Consider the following 13,268-nt stretch of genomic DNA (forward strand, 5'->3'; position numbering starts at 1 on the left):
CAAGAAAATCTGCAAGAACTTCATATTGGAAAAATGTAGTTAATTCTAGAATCTTAGAAGGACCTTGAGAATAATTGGCTGAATGGCCAGTTACCTTTGTCTTAGTCCCTGATTTCACATAACCCCAGAAATCCTCAACAACAAGGATGCTCCGTTGTTCACAAAAGTGATAGAGATTAGATTAGGAAAGACCAAAAAAAAAAAGAAAAGAAAAGTATTTGTATTGCTGATCTTAATGGCATCATCTTTTGTTGGGTGAGAATTTCTTCAGTATTTGACCTACTGGGTAAGTAAAGTGGAGTATGAGGAAGCAGCTTCTCTTGCTGTTCAATTATTTTATTCAAGGTCTAATTGGTCGCCAGGTAATTATCAAAAGAGATAAAGAGTATGTTGCCTTAAATTGAGGTCTTCTGTGCATGACTGTGTCATAGGAGAATTCTAGAGAGAACTGGATCTAAAAATCAAAGCCATCCACTGTTCCTCTATATGAAAAATCTGTTTCTTCTCTGATTTGACAGAATTTCCCCATCTAGGGACAAAAGTACTCATTTGGATTTGGCTTTTAGCAGAGATACATGTGCATCAGGGAGTGCGAGTCAGTTTCTCTGGAAAGCTTAATCCAGTAGAGATTGAAACATATTACAAAGGATTAATATTCAGTTCCCATTGTCAGAACTACCTGCATATTCACAGAAAGCCACATTACAACACACACTTGTCTTCCTCATTCTTCAGATATTTCCTGCGTACACAGCTCAGCTTTCTCTGAATTCATATGGGCTTTAACTCCTAGGCTCCTAAGTCTTACGTGTGTAAAGCCTGAAGGAAATAAAGTTTCAAAAATCTAGTTTTGTCATATTTTAGCTTTAGTGTGCAAATGCTTGATCTCTTGAAGAGTTTGAGGTGTGTTTATGTGTATGTATTCGGCAAGTATATGTAACACTTTTTATTTTAAAAAATGATTTCTAAAAGGTGTTACATTTTCAGCAGAAGCCACAATCCAGTTAAAGCTTTTAAGAAGTGGCTTTAAACAGTATATAAGGTGTAGGACTTTGGTCGGGGGGAGGCAGAGTAAGGTACAGGACCTGTTTTTGGATGGCTATAATTTGACAGGGTCCTTTGAGTCAGACATGAACTTAATACCGAGGGTCAGAATGTCGGAGGGCAACCTGTGTGTTTATTGTGTATAACAAGAGGGAATCATACCATTTCCAGGATACCTCTGCAAGACAACTGAAGCCCTGGTGAAGGGCTTAAGTTCAGTGACTTTGCTTGTGACGGCTGTTACAGAGAGGTGACTTCTCCATCTATGTGCTTTTTCTCTGAAGCTGAGACAAAGATAGTAACCTCTGGACCCATGAGTCCCTCAGGAAGGCATTTTGGAAACCAACAATTAAAAAATAAGTTTGAGTCTAGTTAGCAGATGAAGATTACAGTTCTGTGGATTTTTCTTTATTCTCTTGGTGGCAGAGCCTGTAGTGGGTGGTGAGGGCACAGCGTCCTGGTCCTTGCCAAGAATGATATGCCAAGCTTCCTAAAGCTTCCCATCTATATAGGTCTTTTCGTCTTCAAAGAGCTTTCTGAGCATTCGTTTACCACCACCTGCCTGGGAGATAGGAGTTATTCCCATTTTATAGATGGAGGGAGTGGAGGTGTAAGTGACTTGCTTGAGGCCACTCAAGGAGTTGAGGGTCAGAGGGAAACGCAGGAGTGCCAACTCCACTTTTTAGCTGGATCAACCTCCAGCTCTTTCTGCCTCATGGCATTTCCCCTTGAGAGCCCCAGATTGATGATAACATAAATCTAAAGTCATCAAATAATCCTGAGCAAAAAGAGACACCAAGTCTGTCTTTTTTTTTTTTTCTTTGGTGGCTGCCTCTACAGTTAAACCCCGGGAAACCTAGACCTAGAGAAGAAGCCATTTAACCCTCCTGAGGTTCACTTTCCACATCAATAGAATGGGGCTAATAAGACCCACCTGCCTACTTCAGAGTTGTTGTGAACACCAAAATCAAAACAAGCTAGTGAGGACAAAAACTTGGAAAACCGTTACAGAGCTCTGTAAATATCAAGCATTACTGTTGTTGCCAGAAATGACCACAAGACTGCTCTACCAAAGGGGTAGGACTTTTCTAATTAGGGGGCTAACTGCTTTGGTGATGTTCCACTAGGATCAAGTACCATCATGAAAAAATTGCAAAATCAGTAGAAGAAAAGACTGTACCGGGGACACATACCAGTATTGTATTTAGTATATATTTAGTAGAAAAAATGGCTGAACAAGTTGATTTTTAGTTTGCAGAGTGTGTAGCTGGAACTCAGCCCTCCCCACCCAGGATGCCTATTGAACATGCCTGCACTGTGAAACAAATCCATGTTATACTCCAGGCCTTAGGTTCAGGGACAGAGTGTGCCAAACTGTTTGAAGCCCACAGTCTGTTCTTCCACCATGAAGATGTATTGCAAGCTCTCTGCAAACCCTGATGGTGGCCTGGGGCCTCCAGCAGCAGCGCTGAGAGAGTAGAGAGAGAAAAAGGCTCCCTCCCTCCAAGCTGTTCCAGCCACTCTGCAGCAGGGCTCACAGGCAGGCGAATTTCAGCCCCTATTTTTGCCCCCTTGGCTGAGCCCCATGGGGCAGAGTCCTTGGAGACCCTGGAACTAGAGGTGGCCAGACCCAGAGGGGCTACAAAACTCTAGAAGTCAGGAGTTGCCGAAGTCCCTCCAGGAAACCAGGTGAAGACTCCCTACCCCCCCCCGCCCCCAACTGGCCTTGACATACAGGCCAGACTGCCATCCAGGCAGCTGCAGAAGCCTTTAATACCCCAGCAGTTTTAAACAGGGGATAAAATAAAATGACTAATCCATAAAGGACTCAAGCCATTTTGCCGAAAATAAAATCAAATGCCTTAGGGTTTTTCTTTTTAATCTTTATTGGTTTTTCTGCTTACAAAAGTAATACATGCTGGTTGTAAAAAATTCAAACGTTAGAGAAATATGTAACATAGCAGGTGAAAAGTCCTCCATATTCTCAGCCTTCCAGGAAAAACACGGTCAGCAGATTGGTATAAAGATAGGGGTTTTTTTGGGTTTTGTTTGTTTGTTTATAGCAGCAGTTCTTGACAGTTTTTGCAAGACACACAAAATTGCTTGGCATTCATATGTGTGACATAGTGTCATGGGTGTACCCAAAGTTTGGCCGTTTCCTGGCAAGCCAGCAGTAACCCCACCCTGTTCCGTCCAATTTGAGAAAGCATATGGTTGTGCAAGTGAGCTAGAGTGAAAGATCTTATGGGGATGATCTTAGATCCATGTTAGTTTATTTTTTTATATGAACCAGTAAAAAACTTTATTTTTTTTTTACTATTATTAGCAACAAATGCCTTGTGACACATCCCACACTGATTACAACATGCTGCTATGTTGTAGCAGTTAAGTGCCAACGTTGTAAAGGATCGCTGTGGTAGCTGGTATGAACTGCCTGTCATATTAGCTAGAGGCTAAGCCGCTTTTCTCTATCCCCGCTTTGGAAAGAGCTTAAAGTCTGCAGAAAAGAATTTCATTTCGCTATAAGGCAGGATTTCTTATCAACAATAACAATAATAATAACTGTGTTTTGAGTGCCAACTCTTTCTAAGGATTGTGTGTGATGTGCATATATATAGAATACATGTATAAAATAATCATATGTGCTGTGTCATTTATACATTATATCATTGAATCTTGAAATAGAAAACTGAGACTCAGAGAGGTAGGTGAAGTAATTTTCCCAGCCTTAAGAATCGTTAAACATTGGTATTGGTCAGCCTAAGGTCAAAAACTCGGAATTTTATAAAATTGAGAAGAATGGTCTTAGAAGGTTGATGATTATTTCCAGTTATGAACTAGTCAAGTAACTCCCAGAAAGACATCTTGACATCAGTTCTGAGTAGTATTAAGTTTAACCAGATTACTTGTGAGATGTCTTTTGATCCTTGGGTAATGGTTTCCTACCAAGAGCAGTATATTCCCGATGTTTGTATTGGAGTGATTTAGCTCGGCTATTCAGTATGATGAGAAGGGGGGTAGGGTGGAGAGGGAATAAGCTTTTGAGTTAAGAGAAAAAGACCAAAATGTGTCCAAATTCCAACCTTACTTCTTCCAAGCTCTCTGACTTTGGGCAAGTTATTTAGCCTTTCTGAGCTTCAGTTTTCTCATCTAAAACAAATGCAGATAATGATGATAATGATAATACCACCTACCTCATAGAGTTGTTGGAGCAGCAAATTAGATAATGCCTGAGACTTTATAAGCCCAAATACATGTTCAATAGTATTGATTATTATCAATCTATTTAGATTATCATCGAGACATCACTCTTCACCCACAGAATGAAGTGATGGGTACAACTCTTGTGCAATTATATTTTTTAATACTTGGGCAGAATGGGCATTTTTCTCTGGACCACGATAAATCCAGAAATAGGTCCTGAGGAGCAAGTGAGGTGTTAAGAACGCCAGTGTCTTGTTACCTTTTATAATGAAAAGTAAAAAGCAAACTTTTTTACAGAGGTACAACGGTAAATGCCCACCCAGCCTAAGGACCACTTGGCTAATTAGCACACCTGCTTTCCAGGATTTCCTGCTGCCCCGCCGCCACTTGTTGTCAGCTCCTTGAAACTGCAGAAATTTGCCTGTGCAGGTGTGGAGAGCCTGCTTGAATTACTTAGGGTGCATGAAAGAGCAAATTATTTAGGCAATAGAGCTGAAAATGTAGGCAAATTAGAATTTTTCATAGCGAGATTGTTCATTGTTAAGCCAATTCGTGATTATATGTGTGCGTGCATCTTGCTTCAGATATTCCGCTACAGAATAAACCTCTTTGCTGCAATGAATATGGATGTGGACTAATTTAATCAATATACTTGTGACAGTTGTGGTGTCTGACAGATTTCATCCTTTGAAATACTGACTGAGTCAATGTGTGCAGTATATATATGGGCCAAGACTCATAATTTTTGTTACAAGAAGATTATTTTGAAAAGACACAATACTGCCTGTCAGAAAATGGAAAAGCCTGAGGGATAGAAAGCAAAGGGCAAGGGGATTTTTGTCCTGTTCCCTCTTACTGGTCTGAAAACTCAAATTTGTGAAACTAAACTGCTTTCCTTTTGAAAAATTTGTAAGGCATTGACTATTTTTCTTCTCCTTGATACATTTGAATTCTGTAAATTAACTAAAAGGTGAAGGGAGGTGGATTTTGTGCATTGTTGGATGAAATGGAAGATTGAGTAAGTGCCCTGCTCCGATCAGCAAATGTTTACTTTCTGGAAAGATCAACACATGTGATAGATCACTTTCAGAGAATTTGCTTTTTAGAGCAAGTGGATTTTAGTCATTTCCTAAAGAGCACTTGCACCTGAAATTGTCTTCTGAGTTAAGAGAGCCACCCAAGGGGGTAGGCTAGTAGAATAGTTTAATCCAGCCAATCATAATATTGGAACCTGGCTTTGGAAAACCCTCCCATCACCTCACCATGAGATCCCTAGGGAAGCTTGTTCTAACTAATTTGGAATCTTTGACCAGCATTGCCCACTGGAGCCAAGCACAAACACAGTGCGGCAGGGGGCAAAGTTCTAGGCAAATGGCCCCTTGCTTGAAAATACAGGTCAGTCTACAGTGAGTCCATTCATACTAAGCATCTTGGCCTCCATGAAGTCTCGTAAAATATGCCTCAGCTTGAGTTCCCTGCAGATCTGAAAGACCCTGAGAGCTGAAGGAAGGCTGAATTGAAGACCAAGAGTTTAGGAGCCTGACTCAGGCCAGTGTTCCTATGCAGTAGTGGCACCAAACTCTGGATTTATACTACAGTGACTTTCCCAACCCTCACTCCCACCCTCTCCCCAGCCAGCTGAGAGCCATTCCAAGGGTGGAAGTGCTGGGCCAGGATGTCAATCCCAGGGGCACCCCCATCATGATCAGACCCCTCCCTGCCAGACCTCCAGATCACTTGCAATGTTACAGGAGCTTTTAGTAGGCATTTTGGTCACTGCCTTAAAGATCATGATGTCACTGCTCATGGGTCATCCACTAGGAGCCCAGGCAGAGTGAACAGCAATACACCATTTTCCATTTGATCCAGATACATACAGTTTTACTCAGTGTTCCCTGTCTGGCCTGCCCAGAGCTTTCCTATCTTATAAAGGACTAAACAGATTTGCTTAATCTCTCCATTACTAAGATGGAATGAAAATAACTCTTGAGAGGCCCGAGTTTAGTGTTACTTTTAGTTTTGATGCTGACTTAAACTATAGGGCCTAATGAGGTTTGTCTAATTTCTGTGACTACAACTTGAGGTGAGACATAAGCAGAAGCAGCTCAGTGTCTGTCTTCTTTATTTCTTGTATGAGTTTTATTTAATAGGTGGTCCAAGTACTTTGTGTTGTCTAATTCTTCTCTTCCTTAGGGGTTGGGGTTGGGGTTAGGGTTAGGGTTAGAGGTTTCAGCTGATATCACCTTTCAGAATTTCTTTACTACCACTTGGCTTTTATGAGTCTCTGAAAAATGTGTGGCACAACCATCTCTCTGGAGAGCTGCAGACAATCTGTGGCACAAAACTTTGCCTTAACTATGTATTAAAAATATTGGAGGAGGGCTTCCCTGGTGGCACAGTGGTTGAGAGTCTGCCTGCGGATGCAGGAAACATGGGTTCGGGAAGATCCCACATGCCGCAGAGCGCCTGGGCCCGTGAGCCATGGCCGCTGAGCCTGCGCATCCGGAGCCTGTGCTCCGCAATGGGAGAGGCCACAACAGTGAGAGGCCCGCGTACCGCAAAAAAATATATATACTGGAGGAGCCTAAGTGTGAAACATTATTAGAGTTTAGATTTCATAAAGAATTTTCCTTGAAGAAATCAAGCTAGTCTCTAAGACGAGGAGGCCGACTTGAAGATGACGGTTTTTGTTAAGCGTGATCTTATATTAAGTCGCATAACTCAGAATAGACATTTAGATAGTGTACAAAGATGCCACTATTGGGGTATTAGAAGGCTTGAGGATTATGGCACATTTATTGGAGGTGAGATTTTGAACAGTTTCTAACTCTGGATAGTGAAACTCAGGATGTCAACACTAAAAGTGACTGGTAGGCAAAGGACTCACTAAAGGCACTGCAGTACTTCTGGTCCCCTTGAAAGGATGTTAGCAGGGACACATGGTTTATAATGAGGTTAAGTCCAGTAATTTAATGTGTCCTCTTTTGAAGTATTGAATACAATATTGTATCAAATCCAGAGTAGGTGGCTGTGGAAATTACCCCAGGATATGAGATCACATTGGAAGAAAGGGTGAGCTCTGTGTATGTGTGTTACTTACATCGTGCGATACGTTCGTTAGGCTAGTCATTGCTTTGTGTGAGGCATGGCACTAGGTAGGGGCTTTATGAAAATGAAATATACTTGGGCACTTGCAACTGCCTTTGTGTGTGTGACTTAGTAGGTAATCTGACATGATATCCAGTAGTGATAACCATGGAAAATAAATTTAGTGTAATGGAGCATGCCAGGTAAACGGGTGAAACTTGTCATCCTGTATATGCAGCTCAGTGTTGGTTCTTTATTTCACATATAAATTGTATTTAATAGGTGGTCCAAGTACTTTGTTTTGCCTAATTATTCTATTCCTTAGGGGGTTTTTTAATCCTTAATTATACTCTTTCCAACTCTGCTCAAGATATAATGTGTTATCTTAGAAACGTGCTTTAACATATTTGAGAACTTCGATGTAATATGTGTGAATTATTTGGTTATTCTTCCAGTATGAGGCAACTGTAAATAATCAGTTAGATAGAAACACACGCACGCTGTACCAGGAAATCAATTTCCAATGTAAAGAACTCTGAAGCTACATGTTCTATTTGTCCGGATTCATCATTTTTAAATTCAAATAGGATATGAACTTTATGGTTGAAAGGTTTTGATTGTACACAAGTCGACTAATTTTTAACACATGGGAGGTACATTAATTAAAAAGAGATGAGTAAGGAATTCTTCCCATCATATGTAACTTATTAATATTTAGAGTTGAATCATTTTCCTAAGTAGTTTTGGCTTTTTGGAGTCTGTTTTTCTCCACCAGCCGAGCTACAATGCTCAGCCCAGACAGGTTTATGACCTTTTAAAAATAATGATGGAAAATGAGATCGGAGGAAACATTTTAGTATCTGCTTTGCTCTGAGGCCTAAACTGTGAACTCTCCAGTTCTTGAAGGCTTTGAAATGCTGATTCCAGTCTTCTTGTGGGTTCTTAAACACCTCCTCAAATGACCCATTTTAATAACCCGAAAGCTATTATATAACGAGCAGCCATAATTTAGTCCAGGGCTCTAGGGGGACCCTCACAGTTCAGCAATGAATAGTTAATGCAGTATAATGTTTAGCAGGTTATTAGTTTTCACTATACAAATGCTGATCAGGGAACGCTTTTATAAGGTGTTTAAAATAAAATGTAATTAACTGGTTGCGTGCTTCTGTTGCAGCTCAAATTGAAATTATTCCATGCAAGATCTGTGGAGACAAATCATCAGGAATCCATTATGGTGTCATTACATGTGAAGGCTGCAAGGTAAGCCTTTTTAATTGTTGTTGTTGTTTCTATTAACGTTAGGATGTATCTTTGTGACTTCTATTCTTTACTTCTACTATGCCTAAAAATTCAGCTCCTTGGCATTTTCAGTGACGAGAAACGACAGGACAGAATAAATATTTGGATGTTCATTACAATCAAGGAAGTTATATATATTTTTATGCCTCCCATCACAATAATGAGAGGCTGGAGAATAGTATTCGAGCATGGCTTGTTTGTCACTTCCAATCCCAGAATTGATTGAACTGATGAAAAAATCTCTTGGGTTATCTTTTTTCAAAAAAGAGATGACTCTAGACTTCTGTAAGGTCCCTGTTATAAGCTTTATAAGAAGGCGTTTCCAAGAAGTTTAATGGGAATGTGATTGAAAGTCTTATTGCTGGCTCACAGATGTTGACACGTCTGGCCAAATCATGGCAAGGTTTTTAGAAAGCACTGAGTTCTGGTCCTGGGGCCGCCCTTTGTCCCTATTGTTTTGGGCATGTCTTCATCTTTTAGTGACTCTGTTTCTTCATCTGTAAAGTGGCATTCTTCCTACCTTTTAGAACTATTCCAAGAATAGAAATAATAACTGTGAATAAAAGTCCTTATAAACTGAAAAGTGCTATTTAAATCTAATAGTCTTATTGCTGTTGTTACTATTTTAATTATTGCTGATGCTGATCTCAGGGCAACATGGACAGCACATGCATAATGTGGGAGTGGAAAATAGAGATGTTTATCCTAATCATTCAAGACCCCCGAACCTAGATTGCCTCCGTTATTCAAATTTCAATTTATTAAGATTTAAATCCTCCTGCTTATCTTGGAAGGGCCTTGAGACAGCTTATAGGATAAAACAGTGCAAAATAAACAGGAGAGAAGCTATTTAGACATGCATGAGGCCTCTGAGACAGTTGTTTGCCACTGAACCAGGCCTGAATTAGCCCTAAAGCATTTGAAGGCTAAAGCAAAAAGTAAAATCCACAAATTTGGTTAGCTTTCCTTTAGTGAAATTAGAAAAATACAGTGTCAGAAAATACAAAACCACCTTCAGACACAAATAACTCCTGGGAGACTTCAGGGAAATTTGCCTTGTAGTTTCCTTATGTCTTTGTTTTACTGTTAATCATCATAGCACTTGCCACTTTGTGCATATACAAATGCTTCATATTGATCCTATCTCGGGGAAGCTTGAGATTTTTGCACACCACCTACCATACTCCATTATTCAGAAATCCATCTCGGAACAGAAAAAGGACATTATCAGAAAAACTGATGAAATCCAAATAAAGTCGGTGGTTTAGTTAGTAGCACTGCACCGATGTTAATTTCTTAGTTTTAATAAATATAGCATAATTACATAAGGTGTTAACATCAAGGGATGCTGGATGAAGGGTATAATGGAAATGTCTGTGCAATCTTTGCAACTTATTACTAAATTTAAAATTATTTCAAATTAAACAGTTTAACAAAATTAAAAAAAAAAAAATTCACCCACCTTTAGGAATAGAGAGCTTTCTACTCAAAGGGGATTTTGAATTATTCATCTCTATGGTACCCTCAAGACCTCAAGGTTCTGTATTACCAAGGGAAAAAATTATTTCCTCAATTCGTCCTCCCTCCAAATTAATTAATGAATTAAAATTAAACAAAATAAAATCAACGGCCTGGCCTATGTTATCCCAAGATGTAAGCAAGAGAGGTACCTGCCTGTGACAACTGTCCCTCCATTGATTTGGGGGGGTTAATTCGGCTGATGTGGCTGGGCCCGTCACACTTCACCCTCACCCACTCTGTGTACGCACCTCCTTATCACTGGTAGAGGATGGCATGGTCCTTCTTGCTGAAGGGTGTATAGACAGCAGTGCTCCCCTACCAGGAGTTCCAAGCAGACTTGATTTTTGTGCATTGCCTATCACCTAGGTATTTTCTTAAGTGGTCTGGGTCCCAGGAATTAACCACGTGTGTACCATCATGCTGTTCACGAAACTGATCGCTCTCTCTGTGTCTCTCAGTAATGCCACATGTAGTATTATGTGGCAAATTGAATACGATACCTAGGAATGGTGCGCAGGGCAGGACCAGGGAGAAGATGGGGGCTACTTCATAGGAAGCGCCTCAACAATTCAGAAGATTAATTAACAACACGCTATTCAATAAAATCTGAATTCTCTGAGTACCACTGTGTTTACTGAGGCATAAACAATGTGTGTTTTCTTTTTAACACAATGTTTATTTATGACAGAAATAAAAGCAATAAGAAAACAAAGGGCAGCTATTATTTCACTGTTGTCAGTTTTCTAGATTCCCTTCCAGATCTTGTACAGCCTCGGTGCCAGTGTGTTTTTCGGTCATCTGCGGTTCTGCTTCTCTTTCCTATTGACTTTATACAATGGAAATCACAAAAACAATCAATTAAAACTTCATTTTATTAACAGATTGGGCCTGTACCCAGCCTTGGACCTGTACGGTAGCATGTGTTTATATTCGATGCATACAGTATTTGCCCTGCGTCATAGTTTCTGCTACAACTAACATTTTTTTTTTTTATTGAAGTATAGTTGATTTACAACGTCATGGTAGTTTCAGGTGTACAGCACAGTGATTCAGAATCTTTTTCAGATTCTTTTCCCTTACAGGTTATTACAAAATAATGGGTAGAGTTCCCTGTGCTATACAGTAGGTCCTTGTTGCTTATCTATTTTATATATAGTAGTGTGTACATTACAACTAACATTTTTATCTCTAGGTGCAGTGAAGTCAAGAGACTTCTTTTGCCACTGATGTTAATGATTTATCATGTTCTAACCAGGTGAAGGTGATTGTATCATGACAAATTATAAATAATTTGTCTCTGTAATAGTATCATTAGACTTAAGGAAAATTTCTGATTAGATATATAAATAGAAATCTAATGAGAGAGAAAAAGTGACTCGGTCATTTTCTGAGCTAATCGCTTTGTGAATCTATTTTAAATTGCATTTTAAAATCAACAACCTGAAACCACAAGAAACCGGAGAACCTATTTAATTGCTGAAATGCTTCTCTTTCACCACATACTTGCTCAAATAAGCATTGCACATGAACAGCAAAAGTGGTGGACGTTTTGGTAGCTCTTTTTCTGGCTCCTGAGTATTCCCAGCTCACCCCCTCCAAGTCCCTTTGGCCACGTGTAGAGAGACGGTATAGTGTCAGGCTTATGCCCTGACTCTGGAGCCAGACTGCCTGGGTTCAAACTCCAGTTCTGCTATTTACCAGTTTGAGCAAATACCCAGCCTCTCTGTGCCTCTGTTTCCTCATCTGTAAAATGAGGATAGTAATTGTAGTTACTTCATATGGTTATCACGTGCATATAGGTAAAGCACTTACACGAGTGCCAGGCATGTAACAAGCACACATTGAGTGTTGGCTCTTGTTATTATCATTCCTGGGCAAACTCCTCATGTCTGAGTGATGTGCTGGGTAGAGTCAGACACTATTTCCAGGATATCTGTGGGTCCAGTCTTGATTTTGTGACCGTTTGTGATCTGTAATGTAGACTCTGCCACTAAAAACAACGAAAATGTGAGCACCCCCTTGGGTGTTCTCTAAGCACTGTTAGGAGTCCAAAGACATAGAAGACCGAATCCTTCCCTCGAGCAGCTTACAGTGTAGTTGTAGAGGTGAGGCCTTCATAGCAAATAAAGAACTAAATACTAGAGTAAGGCCGCGGTCCATGATGTGACCCAAGAAGCACGCATCCACTAGGCAGCCAGAGCCTAAAAATGGGGAAGTCTTGGTTGTATAACCCGGTCTGACTGGAGCAGAGAGTCACTTTCTGCAGATAGTGGAAGATAAGGATAGACAGGTGTGCCACTCCCAAATTTTTAAGAGCTCTGTTATGCCAAGGTTTTCATTGTAAAATTATTTTCCTTGTTCTTTGGAGATCATGAAGGAACAGTGTACGAGCACTGGGCCAGCCCTGAATATTGCATTTCAGAAGACCATTGAATCCAGGCCTGCAAGGGCTTAGTGCTGCCAGTAAAGACGTTCCTGAGCCCTTGGAACAGAATTTAGTCCCAGCCCTGGGTGAGCATTAGCAGGGGGTGTAAGGTAAGCTGGGTAGGCCTGCCAGGGAGGAGGGGCCCGGTCATGGAGCACGGAGACAGCAGAAAAGGCCAGAAATAAAATGAAAGGCGGCAGATGTTAGGGTTAAGGTTCGATCTTCAAAGTGAATACAAATGCTGAAGTGCTTATAGGAAAACGACGACTGGTGGAGGCTTTCTTTCGAGAAATGGTTCTGTTTATCATTCAACTTCATTTCCTAGCTTCAGTATTAGATACAGTGGCTGCTTAGAGGAGGAGGATGAAAAATTTATCTCAAGACTAAAAAAAAACACACACACAGAATTTTTAATCCATATCTATTTAGACTTTGGGCCTCTACCATAACTTTTTTCCCCAGTTTTGTTGAGAAATAATTGACATACGTTACTGTATATGTTGAAGGCATTCAGCATGACGGTTTGATTTACATATCTTGTGAAATGATTACCACAATAGTTTCAGCTGGCATCCATCTTCTCAGGCACAGTTGACCCTTGAACAACATGGGTTTGAACTGCATAGGTCCACTTACTTATACTCACATGGATTTTTTATTGGAAAAAAATAATAAATAAATATGAATT

General features: G+C 40.2%; 1 protein-coding gene across 1 annotated transcript in view; it reads left to right on the forward strand.

Annotated features, from left to right (window-relative positions):
• RORA (RAR related orphan receptor A) overlaps positions 1 to 13,268 on the forward strand; it is a 101,062-nt gene that overhangs the window by 49,702 nt on the left and 38,092 nt on the right. Inside the window, exon 2 of the mRNA XM_030878885.2 lies at positions 8,510 to 8,595. Coding sequence (XP_030734745.1) covers positions 8,510 to 8,595 — 86 coding nt within the window. The remainder of the gene's footprint in view (positions 1 to 8,509; positions 8,596 to 13,268) is intronic.

Source organism: Globicephala melas, chromosome 2, assembly GCF_963455315.2.
Source record: "Globicephala melas chromosome 2, mGloMel1.2, whole genome shotgun sequence".
Lineage (NCBI taxonomy): Eukaryota > Metazoa > Chordata > Mammalia > Artiodactyla > Delphinidae > Globicephala > Globicephala melas.